The sequence below is a fragment of the Maniola hyperantus genome, chromosome 26 (genome assembly GCF_902806685.2).
Source record: "Maniola hyperantus chromosome 26, iAphHyp1.2, whole genome shotgun sequence".
NCBI classification, from domain to species: Eukaryota; Metazoa; Arthropoda; class Insecta; order Lepidoptera; family Nymphalidae; genus Maniola; species Maniola hyperantus.
The window spans coordinates 5446253-5463123 of NC_048561.1; the positions used below are offsets into that span (position 1 = coordinate 5446253).

Below are 16871 nucleotides of genomic sequence, written 5' to 3' on the forward strand. Positions count from 1 at the left end.
TAAACTTCAGACAATCAGGGTGGAAATTAGCCGAAAACAAGATACATAAATTAGATGTCACTTTTTGGATTAAGAAGTTAATCGATATAAGTAAAAAACGTCGGAATAGCAGAATATCTCGATTGTTTATTACAACTAGGGGTCAGGTCAAAGCAGCTTCTCGTACTGTCATTTCGGGGTGGCTCCGAAGCCTATTTAAGTCTGCGAATATTACGGCTTCGCCTGGAAGCTTTAGAGCAGCAGTAAATACAGACATTTGGTCCAATAGAAACTGCAATTTAGAGGAGGTTCTTTGTCGAGGAAATTGGAGGAGCCAGGATACTTTTCTGAAATATTATTTCAAGGAAATTCCTCAGAAGAGGTCCCAACCTAACAATGATTGTCTAAGTGAATCATTTACACCTTTATGAATCAATCTTTGGAGAATATTTTGATAGATTTTGTTACTTTTCTTTGAGTTCTTACCTATTTTCATAATAATTAATCATATTTGATGTTTTGTTAAATCATAATAAGAGATAGTAAAGATTTTAGTTGGATAAAGCTACATTTTTCTTTAATTTCCCAAAGCACTTATTCTATTTAAATTTTCGTCACAGTACGCCTTGCCATCGCCGGCAGAATATAAACACCTCTCACAAGTGGGTCAAGCGAAGGCTCGAACACCTAAATATAACCGTTTTCCTCCCGGAGGGCAGAAAACGATTATTTAGGTTTCAGCCGGAGCTTGACCCACTAAAATTTTCATACCTTGCCGGCTTGTGAGAGTACTGGTTCGGTATCGCCTTACCGGCGATGGCGGCGGCGGACGTGACTACGTCACGTGATCAATACATACAAAATTAGAGGGTAGAAGCACTGCCACTACGCAAAACTTGGGGGGGTAATCTCACAAGTAGGTCAAGCTCCGGCTGAAACCTAAATAATCGTTTTCTGCCCTCCGGGGGGAAAACGGTTATAATTTTAACTTTAAGATAATAATTCCCTTTCAAAGTATTTGGGTTTCATTATAACAACCCAACTTAGGTACACCTATCTAGAGTTTTACAATATCTTTAATCTGGATTATCAACGATCTATAACTAAGATAACTATACTATAGGCGTATATTTTTTCACTTAGACATTTTGTAATAGGAATGAATAAAAAGGTAGAAAACTATTTTAACCATGCGGTGTTTCTAACTTAACAAAATTGATAACTTTAACATACTGTTTTAGTTCATTCTTTCAATCGTCAGCTTCATCAAAAGCGTGCCAATCGTTTACATGTTTCTTATAATCGTCTTTCCTGTCAAAGCCTGTTGGACAGTCAGAGCAGGAGAATTTAAAAATTGGATCGTGAGTTTTCATATGCTTCCTCAGAGTCATGCTATGCATGTATGCATTCTTGCATATTGGACACACGAAATTCCTTTCTCCTGTATGCCCTCGCATGTGTTGTTTCAATTTCGACTCTATGCTAAAGCATTTAGAGCACAATTCACATTTAAACTTCTCCGTGTGATATCTAGTGGTATGTTCTGTTAACGTTCTTCTCGAATTGAAGTTTGTTTTGCATATGTGACACTGAAACGTGCTCGCGATGCCATGAGCCAACCTCAGGTGTACCAATTTACTGTAATGCTCTTTGAAAACTTGAGGGCATAGATTGCACTTCTTCATTTTTACTCTTCCTTTCCCTCTATGTACAGTTTCGGAGTGATACTTCAATTGACTCTTCTTCGGGAATATTTTATCGCATTGCTTGCAACTAAATTTCTTTTCCAAATGCGTTTCTCTATGCTTCATCAACATATGCTGGTTGAGGAATGCGGCACCACAGTTCTCGCACACGACTTTACCAACGTGAGAGTTCATGTGTGAATTCAAAAGTGAGAATGAAGGAAATTCTCTACTACAAACATGACAACCAAAGTACCCATTATTACACTCCATGTTATATTCCGTCATACCATTACTTGCTTGCAAGAACTGTTTATCATGTTCACTTATCAAATGACCACGTATGGCTTCAAGATTTGGGTAAGCTCGATCACATAGCCGACATTTCAACCTCGATATATCAACTTGTAAAGTACGTTTCCCTCTTGAAACGTGTTTGTCTAAAATCTGATCTCTATCTAGTATCTCATGGTTTGAGGTATGGTCCAATAACTTAGGTATGTCAGAGAAATATTGTGCGCAGTAGAAGCATTTGAAGCTCCAGCCCATAAATACGAATGGTGTCACTGTAGTGAATTGTATGAATGTGGTCGCGTTATTTCTCTCAGCGACCGTTAGTTGCCATATACTCGTCGGTCTAGCGCCTGTGAAAGAAAGATTAAATTCAGATAGTCTTAACAAATCATCCAAGAAAACACTACAGGTATCTGGTATACTCTATCAACGAAGAGAAGTCTAAATATATAAAAGGAGAGGGTGACTGACTGATCTATCAACGCACAGCTCAAACTACAGGACAGGCCGGGCTGAAATTTGGTATGCAGATAGCTTTTATGACTTAGACATCCGCTAAGAAAGGATTTTTGAAAATTCAACCCCTAAAATAGAGGTTTGAAATTTGTATAGTCGACGCAGACGCAGATAAGCAAGTCCCATATAAATGCCTAATCCAACCAATCACAAACGAGCCTATGTTTTTCGTACTACTCTATTCACCGGAACAAGTTAGTACGGAAAACATAGGCTCTTTTGTGATTGGTTCGTCACGCAAAATGGTTAACGCCCACTGACTTTTTGTCTTTGTCATTTTTATGGGGTAGCAAGAGAAAGCCCTATATTAACTTCTCTCCGAGGATAGACTATAATGATGCGCTTACCTAAGTTGCTAGCTACGTTGCAAATAGTCCACATAACATTTACACAGACGCACTAATAGTTATAGATGTACCTATATTATCCACACGAATTTTTTAACACCACTAAAAAGTTGTTGCAACAAGAATCGCACAAATTCAGCCAATCACAACAATTGAGATTGTAATAATGGTTGAGGCAGGTTTTACGAAACCGACCTACGGGCTAGGTACCTACTCATATGACGTCACTCAGCGGGCGATAGAGGAAGGTATATGCTTGGAGTTTCTCTACGTGATCAAATCAGAAATGAGGAGATCCGTAGAACTAGAGTAACTGACATAGCTCAACGGGTTGCGAAGCTGAAGTGGCAATGGGCAGGGCACATAGTTCGTGTAGTAAAACCGATAGACGTTGGGGTCTCAAGGTGCTAGAATGGCGACCTCGCAGTGGCCAGCGCAGTATTGGAAGACACCCCACTAGGTGGACAGACGACATCGAACGTTTCGCCGGGAGCCGCTGGATTCAGGCGGCGCAATACCGTGGCCTGTGGAAGTGTCCAGCAGTGGACGTCTATCGGTTGATAGACGTGTCTGTCGTGTCGTGGTCGGTAATAATGATATTGATAATGACACGCATACGTCATCAAATGAAGCACTCGTGATAGAATTATCAGGTTAGAATGTTTTAAATAAAAATTTCAACAAAAAATTCACTCACGTTTATTTTTAAAAAAATGTCATTCATAGACAACTATTTCAAATCAGCAAAGCTTCATTACATAAACTAAAAGTACTGCAAGATAGAATGGCACAAATTCACAATACAATTGCTCGATTGCGGTAGAATGACAGTTACAATCACAATCACGTTGCAACAAGAATTGCACAAATTCATTCAATCACAACAATTCAGATTGTAATAATGATTGATGCAGGTTTTACGAAATCGACCTACAGGACCCGTATCACAGTTTTTCACTAAAATTAATGATGTGTATGTTTTATCTACTTCTAGATTCCTACACTATAAACTGAGCTACACTATTGCCTACATCGACTTTAGCTAACCCTAAGGCCGCGTCGTCCCGTCCGCCCCCCCCCCCCCCTCCCATCGTATCTAGCTGTCCTTATTGGATGCCGCCACGATTAGTCGTGAAGTTTTTTTTATCGCTCTACGACTGTCGTGCTAGCCGTTCACATTGTCTTGACAATCTGCCGTCACTGTAAAAAAACCGGCCAAGTACGAGTCAGACTCGCGCACTGAGAGGGTTCTACAAGTAATAAGTGATTTGATTTGTCGTCAAGACAGAAACGGAACGCAGCCTAACTTATTGCTCCAGTTCCAAAGTTCTTTACAATAGTTCTAAACTGCCACTGAGGATGCCACTGCTTCACGTGCTTGTTATAATCGTTACGATTGTGAAACCCGTTCCCACATTCCGTACAAGTGAACTTCCATACCGGACCATGCACCCTCATGTGCTCCTTTAACGTCCTTTCATGCATGTACGCCTTGGGGCATACCGTGCAGTAGAAATTCCGTTCTCCCGTATGCCCTCGCATATGCATCTTCAACAATGACTTCGTCCCAAAACATTTCCCACATACTTTACACTGTATCGTTTGCATGTGCTGTTTTGTCGTATGCTCCGTCAAAGCTCTTCGCGTCGGGTATACAGCTTTACAAACTTGACAGTCAAAGGTAAAGGTGATCCCGTGCACTTCTTTCAAATGCGTCATCTTCCTATAATGCTCCGAAAACCTTTCCAAGCAATGCGGGCATTTCAACGGTTTACTTTTCTTCGAATTTGGTTCTTCGTGCTTTTTAAATAAATGATACCTCAGTTTCAATTTTGTCGGGAAAACTTCCTGACACCTCTCGCATTTGTGTACCCCGTTCTGATGGACAATGCGATGGTTGATCAAACGTTGGTGAGATATGAAGCCGAGGCCACAAGTCTCGCAGACGACGCTGAAGTGAACATTCATATGTCTGTTGAGGAGGAAGAAAGAGTTGAAAGTCTTCCCGCACTTGTGACATGACAGGAGACCTTTGGTCGAACTCAAATTGTAAGCCATTAGACCGTTCCCTGCCGTATTAAACTCTTGATGGTGAACAGTGGCTAAATGCTTTCTTATGTCATCGAGATCAGAAAACTTCTGATCACAGAGCCTGCATTTTAGAGCGGAAATATCGACTTTTATAACTCGTTTGCCTTTTCTCAAATACTGTTTCAGTAAAGTGGATCTATCGGGCACTGAATGTAGGGATGTGTGCTGCAACACCGAGTTGACTTCTGGGAAGATTTGGGAGCAGTAAAAGCATTTGAAATTCGCCTGCTGGTAAAAGAATGGCGTGACCGTGGTATGCTGTAGGAAAGTGGCGGCGTTGAGCCGTTCATATATCGTCATTTGCCATATACTGGTGCGTGGGATCGGTCGCTCGGCCGGCGACACTGCGAACAAAAGTAATTTCTTTAACTCCACAGTCTCGATATCCACTCGGTACAAATCAGTGCAGAAACTACTAAAACAATACTGACCTTTGTAGTGCCCTCTCGCAAGTTTAACAAACTTTTATTGATTGAGTTTTAGATAAGGTATAATAAATTTATAGGTAGGTAGCAGCAGTAGCGTAAAAATTAAAGAAGTGTTTTTTTATTCCGATACAAGTTAGCCCTTTGACTGCGATCTCACCTAATGGTAAGAGATAATGCAGTCTAAGATGGAAGCGGGTTAACTTGGAAGGGGTATGGCAGTTTCATTAAACCCGGTAAGGGGTCGGTTTCTACGCAGTACTAGAACGCTAAATCGCTTGGCGGCACGGCTTTGCCGGTAGGATGGCAACTAGCCACGGCCGATACCTATAATATGATAGTTTAACCGATATTCCACAGTGGGAACGCAGCCTTAGGGTTAGCTTAAGTCGTTGTAGGCAATAGTGTAGCTCAGTTTATAGTGTAGGTATCTAGAAATAGATAAAACATACACATCATAAATTTTAGTGAAAAACTGTGATACGGGTCCTATTCTACTGTGAATTTGTGCCACTTATAAGCCATCATTCACACTACTAACACGCGCAAATTGCTAATGCGCGTGGCCGCCAGCACTAGACTGAAGTGTCGAGCTGATGGTATATTTTTATTTCCGCTGACGTCAAAATGACGTCATTTCGATGTTAATGTGGTAAATTAAACTACCTGACGATTCAAAAGTTTACTTGAATAAACATAATATATTCTATTCTATTCTAATGAGACATGGTGCCAGCGCAATAGCAATTTGCGGGACTTATAGTTAAAATAGACTATGCAGTTTTTGTTATATCTACTGAATATCTAACGCTATTGAAGACAGTAATTATGATTAATTAAGACAAGATGGTAAGTTGTAGGTAGGTATAACAAATAAAAGGTAGACTCAATCATTAAATCATTAATTAAGGAGTTGGCGAAGAAAATGGCGTAATTGCATTGAAGAAATCCAATTCTACAGGAGGTCCAAAAAAACTGATTGAAAATAGTTAATACCTACCTACAGTTTTAATTAAAATCAAGAACTTTGGACTCTTACAGCCGCACTCAGACTTCGGAGTCGCTTAATCGTTATTTAAGTCTTAAAACGAGACAGAGCTATATCTCTCACATAAATCTGTCTCGTTTTAATTCAATCTTAAGTAACGATTAGCGACTCTGAGTGCAGCTGTTATGTTTAGTACAGTTTTAGGCCCATTTGGATGTGAGTGTATGAGATGGGTAAATAATACCTTATAGATACGAATGAGGATATGATTTCAGTTTTTTATACACTGGGCCAAAAACATCTGGATTAAAAGAAAAACGTAATTTTAATCAGAAACGTAATCACACGGTTTTGTTAGCAAGCTCCTCAATTGAATTGGTACCTAAAACATATCTTTAATACTGGGAACACCATGGGAATGACTCATATGATTGGCCAACGAAGCCTGGTCTCCACAATCTTGACAGCAAACTGAACATATGTGTCCATTCCCATGGGACCTCATGTGCTCCTTTAGATTAGAACTTCTCGTGTAAGCCTTCCCGCAGACCTCGCACTTGAAGTTCTTCTTCCCCGTATGCGTTGCCATGTGCCTCGACAGACAGTACTTCGAGAAGAACTTCGAATGGCAGATCCCACACTCGTGACTCCTCTCTTGCATGTGAACAGATCGCATATGAACGAGCAGTCGATACTTCAAGTCGTATTCCCTTCCACACGTATCGCATTTAAACACCCCAGACGTTTGGTTATGGACGATACGCAAATGTTTCGCTCTTTGGTAGTTCGAGTTGAATCTTTCGGGACAGATCGGGCAAGTCCTCGGCCACTTTTTGAGATGTACCCCCCTCATATGCATGTTCCTTTTCTCTGTATTACTGAAAACCTTATCGCATGCTTCGCAGGGAAAGTTCCCAGTCTTATGCGTCTCTAAATGCCGTTTAAGTAAATGTAGAGATACAAAAGCTGCGCCGCATGTTTCACAACTGTAGTTATTAAAATGTTTACTCATGTGTATTACCAATAGACGGAGTTTGAGAAATTTCTCGTCACAAATTTGACATTGGAAATCGTCGCCTCCCAATTTGAAGGGTATCATGTTGTCCTTGAATTCGGGGTCGATTTTCTTATCGTGATCCTTTAAATGGCTTTTTAATGTTTGAAGATTGGGCGATACGGTTTGACAAATTTTGCATTTCAATAGAGTTACGTCGACTTTAATAGTTTTGTCTCGAACTCTGTTATTCAATTCGTTTCTGTAATCTTTTGCAGTGTGATCGCTTATTGAATGCTCTCTTAAAAGAGATGTATCCAGAAACACTTTAGCGCAAACGAAACATTTATATTTGTTGCACGCGTGAATAAAAGGATAAACGTAAGAAAATTCAAACAGAGTTGAGGCATTTTGTTTCCGTGTTTGATGATCTAAATCTATGGTCTTTCTTTTTGGCTTCTTTAATGTTCCTTTGTTCATTTGAAGGTCGCAAGCTTTGATATTACATTTTTGACCTAATGCCATCTTATCGAGTGACAAAGGTTCGTTTAGAAACGACATAGGTCTATCTGTTTCTATAATATGTTTATCTGTTCCTGTTGAGCTCATTTTCGTAAGCTTTTTCCTTTTCAATTCGTCAATATCTTTTGTAATAGATTTCTCATCTTGTATTACTTCATTTTCTTCCTCATAACTGAGTTCTTCAATTTTTATTGGGTTCTTGAGTAGCGTTAGTTTGATTTCACTTCCATCATCATCCTTAAGGACTATCGATGAATCAGTTTCTACGATGACACCTAAAAAAGAATAATTCAGTATATATCATTCATGCTATTACTACAGTACGCGGCAGAAAATAATGTACATCGACCTTTAGAATGATTCGACTTTTTAGAGCCTTGTCTTTGTCTCTCATACCTGTGTGACGTTTTGTCGGTCTCAACTACAGAGAGAATGCTCTTCAAAACCGCTACCTCTTTTCTAATCCTAAAGGTCGATGTACATTATTTTTTGCCGCGTACGCGTACGCGTAGTGGCCGATTTATGAAAAAAAAATTGACAAGTGCGATGACCTGAATTCAGATAAAGGGTAGGTTAATACAGCAACATTGTCTAAATGCTTAAATCAAAAACAAATTGTAAACATAAAGAAATTTATTAATTTTTTTAAAGAACCTGTTTTTTAAATGAAATATATTAAATTTAAATCACTTACGAGTCGGTACATAAAGCTGATAAAAATTTGATTAAAAAATGAAGATTCGAGTTTTGCATTCAGAAGTCAGGACATTATAAATTACGCTTAAACATTCAGAACATTGTAATTACATATAATAAATAAAAAAATAAAAAATAAATGTACTTAATTCTAATAGTTTTACATTAATCCATTCTAATATGTATGTATAGTCACAACAACACAAGTGTGTCTGTCTGCCACCTTTTCACGGTCTATCTGGTCAGCCGATTTTGGTGAAATCTTGTAAGTGCGATAGAGGCTAATTTTTATTCCGAAAATCAAAGAGTTCCTGCGGAATTTAAAAAAAAATCTTATCCACACGGACGAAGTTGCAGGCACCTGGTATTTAATAACGTTAAGTACTACTGCAGTTTACATTTAATTATTAAAAATGGATCCATGAGAATCATTTTATTGCGATGTATGATATGATGTTGTAATGTCCGACCGAAACTTCGACTTCAGCCACCTTCGGCTTAGTCCAAAATTTACCGAAGTTTTGGCCGACGCAGAAGATTTCTAACAAGCGCCGAAATTGAACGAACTACTTACCTAAGGTTGAATTACTTTCAAGAAAATAAATATTATGATTGACATTATTTCGATATGTTTATTAATAATGACAAGTTCTACAGGACAATAATCAACATAAACTTTAAAAAAACATTTTAGTTGCTTAGCCATTCTTGAACTAATAGCCTCATCTGTGACAGAAGGGCTGGCTCAATTTATGCACAAAGGATCAGCCTGGCTTTTTATCTCGGAAATGATTTTGACAGTAATAGATTTTAAGATAGCTAGCTTCTAGGACTTATTGTATCATTTTCAATAAAAAAAAATTGAACTGAATTTCTTAGGGCTATTAAAATTTTGGCTCCCGCTTCTACCGAAGGTTGTAGCGGTGAGCGATTAATCGGCCTCGGTCAGAAATCGATCTTCGGTCAGACACTATTATGTTGTATGAAAGTCGCTCAAACGACATCGTGTAGACGTAAATGATCTTTTAAATTTTTCCGCCGCAGAAAAGCCATCCCACACAAATCGCATTTGTGATTCTTCTCTCCAGTATGAATAACCATATGCCGTTTCAGTGTCTCCTTATTACAGAAACGCTGTAAGCAGACTTTGCATTGATGATTCCTTTCCTGCAAATGCACCGATCGATTGTGACATATCAGATGGTACTTTAGATTAAATCCCCGACCGCAAGTCTCGCACTTGTGAACCCTTGTGGACTGATTGTGGACATCTTGAAGATGGATGGTCCTTCGATAATTCGAGTTAAATCGTTCCGGACATATCGGACAACGCCGTGGATACTGCTTCAAATGTACTCCTCGTATATGCAAAGCTCGTTTGTAACTTGTGCTGAAAACTTTGTTGCATCTGTCGCACGGGAAGTTCCCTGTTTCGTGCACTTCTAGATGCTTCTTCAACAGCCGTAAAGTCATGAATCCTGATCCACATATCTCGCAACTGTAGTTACTGAAATGCACGCTCATGTGGATGACTAAAATGCGAACTTTTATGAACGTCTCTTCACACATAACACACTTGTACGCCCCGTCTTCTTCCTCCAGTTTGAACGGTATCATATTGTCTTGTAGGTCTGGGTCCATGGGCTTTTGGTGATCTTCTTTCAGATGATACTTCAGCTGTAACAAGTCTTTTGGCTTCACCGAGCACAGTTTACATTCCAGCTCACCCACATCTACTTTAAGGACATTTTCTCTTCTATTATTAACCAACCGTTTCAAAGGTGCAAACGTATGGTTTTCATTCATATGCTGTCTTAAAAGCGAAGTTTCTAGAAAAGGTTCGGCGCAAACGAAACATTTGAATTTGTTGTTGCCATACACAAATGGGTAAACAGTGGAGAATTCGAAGACTGTTAAAGCGTTTTGTCTATAATAATCTGAGTGCTTTTTGGTTGATATAACTTTCAAAATTCGTGGAGCTTTAGGAGCTGGAGACGGATCCCTTTGGGTTATAGACACCGGCGATGGACTTCGAGATGGTGTGTAATTTCTTACTGAAGGAGGAGAAGATATTCTCATCTTGTCTTTTAGTCTCAATTTTCGGAAGGCGGTCACTGTCCCCAAAGGTTTACAGAGGCTCCGATCATATGCCACTTGAAATAGAGGCACTATTCGTTTAGCTGGCGTCGGTCTATCCGTTGGTAAAGAGTCCGTGCCTAAAAACAGAAACAAATGTTTGTACTTTCACCCCACTATGGCGTACATGCAGTGAATTAGGTGTAACAGTTATGTGCATATTAGTCTCCAACTCCATCTACATTAAACATATCTTGTGTATTCTCTGGATTACCAACTTGAGTGTTTTAAATGTAGTTAAATAAAGTAGTTATTTTTGATCAAAAGGATTTTTCAATTAATTAACTTACGCCATATTATTGATACGAATTTCCAAACGCAAATTCAAAAATAAAACTAGGTTTTTAAAAAGAAAAGAGTTCATAAGTTTTATTTAATTTATCTAATTTACACGTAAAATATCACGACCAAAATATTCAAGAAACAAGATTATCGAATTCGTTTGTCTTAACAGACGGATGGTTGACTCTAACATGATGTTTCAAAGTGCACTTTTGTACGAACGAGCCACCACATATCGTGCAAACAAATCGTCTATCGTTCTCATGTATCCTCATATGTTCTCTCAAAGTATACTTTCTAGCGTACGCTTTAGCACAGACATTGCACTTGTATTTCCGCTCACCACCATGCCTGACCATATGATCTTTCAGTTCAGTTGTAGAGTAAAACTTCCATTCGCACACTTTGCAAGCGTGTCTTTTAATCTTCAAATGAACAGTTTGGACATGGTAACCTAATTTTCCGCTCGTTGTAAAAACTCTGGGACAAACGGAACATTTAAATTCTTTCAATTTCATCCCGTGGATTATCGATATGTGTTTGTTCCGTTGAAAGTAATTCCTGAACATTTCTGGGCAATACGGGCATCTGTGTCGCTTCACTTTCTTATGGACGGAGGCGTTGTGCTCATTTTTGGCGTTCATCGAGCGAAACACTTTGTCACAGCTTTCACAAGGAAATGTTCCCGTTTCATGGGAAAACGCGTGAGTCCTCAAACGATCCGGAGTTATAAACCCTGAGCCACATTGCTCACAAATGAAATTTTGGTAATGCACGTTCATGTGATGGTTAAGAGTCTTATACTCATCGAATCTCTCATCACAAATCACGCACGGGAAGTTGTTTTTACTTATTTTAAAGGGTAAGACGCCATCTTCTGTTTTCAGATCGCTATTAAAATTATGCTCATCTATTAAATGTAGCTTTAGATCATCGAAACTATTCGCTTTTGTGACACACAGTTTACAATTCAAATCTGTTACATCAACCTTTATTAATTCGTGTTTCTTTAATTTTGGCATTGCTGCCTTTACTTGCGCAGAAGTTTGTGAAGCGTGTTCCAAATTGTGGTGATGTCTCAAAAGCGCAGGGTCGGTAAATTGCCGGTCGCAGTAAATGCATATGAAAAGATTTTTCATCCATCTAAATGGGCATATCCCCGTGTTCTCTAGCAGTACGGCGACATTCCTCTTCCTGGCTATTGAAGACTGTTTTAGTTTCCTTACATGTTCTGCGTGTATTTCCGTTTTTAAAGTCTGTACGCCAATATCATCCTCAATTTGACCTAAAATGACAAATACACGTGCATGAGCGTAATGTCCTTAGAATGTATGTTCTTGTACATGCAAATGTCACTCGACTCTAGCATTTGAACGAATGTTTGGTGTTCTGAACGCTCATCTTTACTAGCGCAAAACATTTCATACTCTGGCACTATATGTACTTTTAAAGTTATTATGGTATTGTTGGAATGTATGGTATGGTGGTGGTTGGAATTATAGTAGAAAAATCAAAGATATTAAATAAGTTGCAGTCGCATAGGGGGTAGGTTATAAGTTATGACACAATATAAGTTTCCAGGGCTACCTAAAGTTTTGGCTTGCGATGTTAAAAGAATTTGTATAAAATAAGAAAACGGATAAAAGCATTACATAATTTATTACAACTTAGTTCGTTTATTAACTACCTTTAATTTAACTAAAATATAAAACTATATAAAATAATATACCCTATTAGCATCACAAAATAATACTGATGCAGTAAAATTAAAAGAACCCAACATGACTTAGTCTCTTTAACAATTCAAAGGAATGTCTTGAATGTACCTACATATATACTAAAAATTGATAAAAGCATGAATCGTTACATTTCTGCTTAAAGAAATATGAATACTGTATTAAAGATTTAGATTTCTATACCCTAACCGCGGAAAGAAGTTACTAAAGCGCTCTCTCTGTTACGGAATTCCATACATGATACAAATGATAGAGGTAAAAATCTCAGTGGCCGTCAACCATTTTGAGTCACCAACCAATCACAAGCGAAACTATGTTTCCAATACATAATTGAATTTCGAATATTTTTTGAAAACATGTTTGTGATTGGTTGGTCGCTCAAAATGGTTAACGCCCACTGAGATTTTAGTCTATCATTTATATGGGATTACGTATCAAAGAGAGCGCTATACTAACTTCTATTAGGATAGGATATAGTGTACAATTAAGATTAGAATCAAGCTTAAAATACATCTGCCTTAACTTGTATCGGATGATGCACTCTCACGTGCTGCTTCAAACTGCACTTCTGTATGAACGACTGTCCACAAACGGGACAAACGAATCTCCTATCATTGTTATGGATTCTCATATGTTCCCGCAAAGTCTTCAACCTAGCGTAGGCCTTCTTACAGACATCACACTGGTATATTCTCGCACCCGCGTGTTTAATACCGTGCTCCTGCAACTCGTAATTACTGAAGAACTTCATCCCACAAACCGAGCAACTGTGGTTTCTCTCCTGCAAGTGATGAGACCGTATGTGGGCGGTACGGCGACTGCAGAGCTCAAACACTTTTGGACAGGAAGGACAGGGGAACAGCGCAGTTTTTTCTCCGTGCACCGTATTCAAATGCTTCATCCTATATTTGTAGGATGCGAACTTCTCATCGCAAATCGGGCATTTGTATCTCTTGTTGAATCGGTGGACTTTTGCTATGTGAGCGTAAAGGCTCGCATATGACGTTAGAGTTTCCCCGCAACGCTTGCATGGGAAATCCCCTCGTTTGTGCGTCCGCGAGTGGTTCAGCATCCTCTGCATCGTCACAAAAGCCTTGCCACACGTTTCACAAATAAAGTGTTCGTAGTGGTCGTTCATATGCTTATGGAGGCTCAGGAACATTTCGTATCGCTTCCCGCATATCTGGCAGCAGTGCTCGTCTTTACTCAACTTGTAAGGCAGCACGGATTCTCCGTATGTGTCATCTAGAACTTTCCCGTGGTCACACAAATGAGCTTTCAATGTTGAATAATCGTTTATTTGTATCCCGCACAATCGACAAGTTGTCGTTGCGATGTCCATTTTAAGCGGCTCATATTTTTTGAGTTTGAACATTAAATCTGTATGTGTTGTTTGTGTATGCTCTCTCAGTTTCTCCGGATCTAGAAACGTACTTTTGCAAAAGAAACAGAGGTAAGTGCCTTTTCGGTACTTAAATGGGTAGGCGGTACATGAAGTCATGATTATCTTTATATTCTTCCTAAATGCCGCTCGTCTGGCATTGTCCTCTGCTCGTCGTTCTATATCTTTAGTTTTCGCAACGCTTAGCAGAGCATTGTTTTCGGCAATTATTTCAGTTTCTTGTTTAATTTCAACGACTGCCGATTTTCTTCCTAAAAATAGAAAAACATCCGATATAGGGTCTTCTTGCATTTCGAAATCCACGACACGTAGTAACACATTACAATTACGTCTAAAGTATAACTTAAATTTTTTTCTTCATTTAGCATCTTCTTAGTGAAATTATAACGATGTAACAGATTCGTCTGCCTACCGAAAAATCGGGATTAAACATTTTGCATAATGTGAATATAGCAGAAATGATTTTAAAGTTAATGAAAGCCAATAAAGAAATCAAAAACACAATATTCCAAATCACTTTTATTAAGAAGCACAGACAAAATTAATCAATCGAAATCTTGGAAAGCTCCGTATTGGGGTGGTGAGTCTTCAAATGACTCTTCAGACTGCACTTTTGGATGAAAGCATTATTACAAAATTCGCACACAAATCTCCTGTCATTATTATGTATTCTCATATGCTCCTTTAACGTACGAGACCTTGCATAGCTCTTCTTGCATACACTGCATTGGAACTCCCTTAAACCAGTATGTTTGATCATATGACTCTTCAATTGGCCTGCCGTAACAAACTTGCTCGGACAACGGTCACACTGAAACTGCTTATGCTTTATATGAACGTTCCTTATATGCTTCGTCCTTTGGTCAGATAAGGCGAAAACGGCTGGACACAAATGGCATGGATACTCCACGTTTTGGTTGTGAAATTCTTTCAAATGCCGCGATCTGTCTGAATAGCGTTTGAACGACAGGTTGCAATACGGACATTTGTAACGATTTGCCGGACCGTGTTTTATGTTCATGTGATAATTCCTCAAGGCTCTAGTCTCAAAAACTTCGTCACATTTAGCACATTTATAAGTTTGGTCACTGGATTCATGGGTAAGCTGATGAGCTTTCAATCTGTGGGCGGCAGTGAAGGCTTTACCACAGTGGGAGCAAATGTTATTAGGATAATGTTCGTTCATATGACTGTTAAGTTTAGAAAATAGCGAGAAGCGTTGCGAGCAATGCGCGCAAATCATCTCGTTGTTCCGCAAAATAAATGGAGTTACACCAATATCCATTTCTTTGGTTATGGGCTGTTTGTGAATATCGAATAAATGGTCTCTAAGATGGTTCAGGTCGTTCATTTTATCATGACAAATAGTGCATGTTAGATCAGTCACTTCCACTTTAACCGTGTCATAAGGCCGAGCATAATGCATAGCTTTTAATCGGTCAGGATGTTCTTGCGTATGATTGTAAAGATCTTCGAAATGTCCGAATGTTCTTGGGCAATAAGAACAGGCGAATGCTCCACGTTTCCACCTAAACGGGCATGCGTTCGAGTGCTCTATAATTATAGCTGCATTATGTCTATGGTCGATATATACCCTGCGTTGCCGTTTCCATATATATTTGTTGACCCCTAAAAACAAAAAAAAAAACACTATCAGAAGTCTATCTTCATGTGTCTATTACAAAATTTATTGAAGTTATTAATATTTACCTAGATATGAGGTTAGTGCTTGAATAATATTGAAGCAACTCATTTTCCAAAATTATTGGAAACAATAAAACGAACTCAATGGTGAGTTTAATGGTTTTATTTCTGATATAAACTATAATATCCTTTCCTAAATCAAATACATCAGTACATATTACGAATTTGATAACTAAAACTTATTTATAACAGTCCATACTATTGGTAAAGAATATAAATATTTTTCATCTCGCATCAACCATTTTTTTTCATTTTATGAACTACCCTCAAGTGAGTATAACGGCTTGCTCCAGTACCAAAAATGGCTGGACAAAGACTACATTTATACTCTTTCTTCTGATCATGTACCTTAGCAAGATGTATCAACCGGGAGTGGCAAGAATAAAGATACATATCGCATATTGGACAGCGATACCTTTTCTTACGTCCATGAGCCACAGAAACATGTCTATCTTTTACTGCTCGATTTTTAAAAACTAAATCACATTTGGGACACTTGAATTCCCCTGCCTCATGCCCTCTCTGATGCGTGCGCAACTTATGCTTCGCCGAGTAACCTTTTCCACAAGTCTGACAAACGAAACTTTGGTAATGCACATTCATATGGGTAAACAAATTCCAACACGCTTCAACTTGTACATCGCAAATAACACACCTAAACTCAGATCTGGTTAAAACAAAAGGTGTCACTCCATCACTTGCTTCTGTATTGAACTTAATTTTATGTTTTTCGTGTAGATGCACTTTTAGACCGTCTATATTATTATCAACATTTTTGCCGCATAAACTACACTTCAAATTTGTTATGTCCACTTTAAAAGGGATTGAGTTACGGACTGCTGGTTTTTCGATAATTTCAAGTTTATCATGTATTTTGGTATGGGCACGTATTTCGTTTAGGTCTGCACATATCTGAGAGCAGTAAGCACACATAAATTTCCCTCGTGTCCACCTAAACGCGACTGCGTTCGAATATTCTAGAATAAGGGCAGCGTTAGCCTTCTCTTCCAGTCGTGGTTTCTTTTTCCATTTAATTGATATCGTCCTTCTTTCGTCGTTTTCCGGTCCTAGAAA

The 16871-nt window shown here is 38.7% G+C and overlaps 2 protein-coding genes across 12 annotated transcripts in view; both read right to left on the reverse strand.

Moving 5' to 3' along the window:
* Nucleotides 1-16871, reverse strand: part of LOC117994121 (zinc finger protein 260-like) — a 63677-nt gene that overhangs the window by 12199 nt on the left and 34607 nt on the right. The window contains exon 5 of one of the 11 annotated variants that reach the window (XM_069507683.1): nt 1151-2308. The exons of 4 other annotated variants lie outside the window; for them this stretch is intronic. In XM_069507683.1, the coding sequence (XP_069363784.1) occupies nt 1230-2308 (1079 nt within the window). In that variant the 3' untranslated portion in view covers nt 1151-1229. Of the gene's footprint in view, nt 1-1150; nt 2309-6509; nt 8117-8477; nt 10754-11020; nt 12241-12647; nt 14345-14597; nt 15723-15886; nt 16865-16871 lie in introns of those variants that run through there. 6 more of the 11 variants (XM_069507678.1, XM_069507679.1, XM_069507680.1 and 3 more) reach the window with 6 other exon arrangements.
* Nucleotides 3917-5251, reverse strand: LOC117994124 (zinc finger protein OZF-like). The gene has a single exon (XM_034982005.2). The coding sequence runs from the start codon at nt 5210-5212 to the stop codon at nt 4124-4126; it is 1089 nt and encodes a 362-aa protein (XP_034837896.1). The 5' UTR covers nt 5213-5251; the 3' UTR covers nt 3917-4123.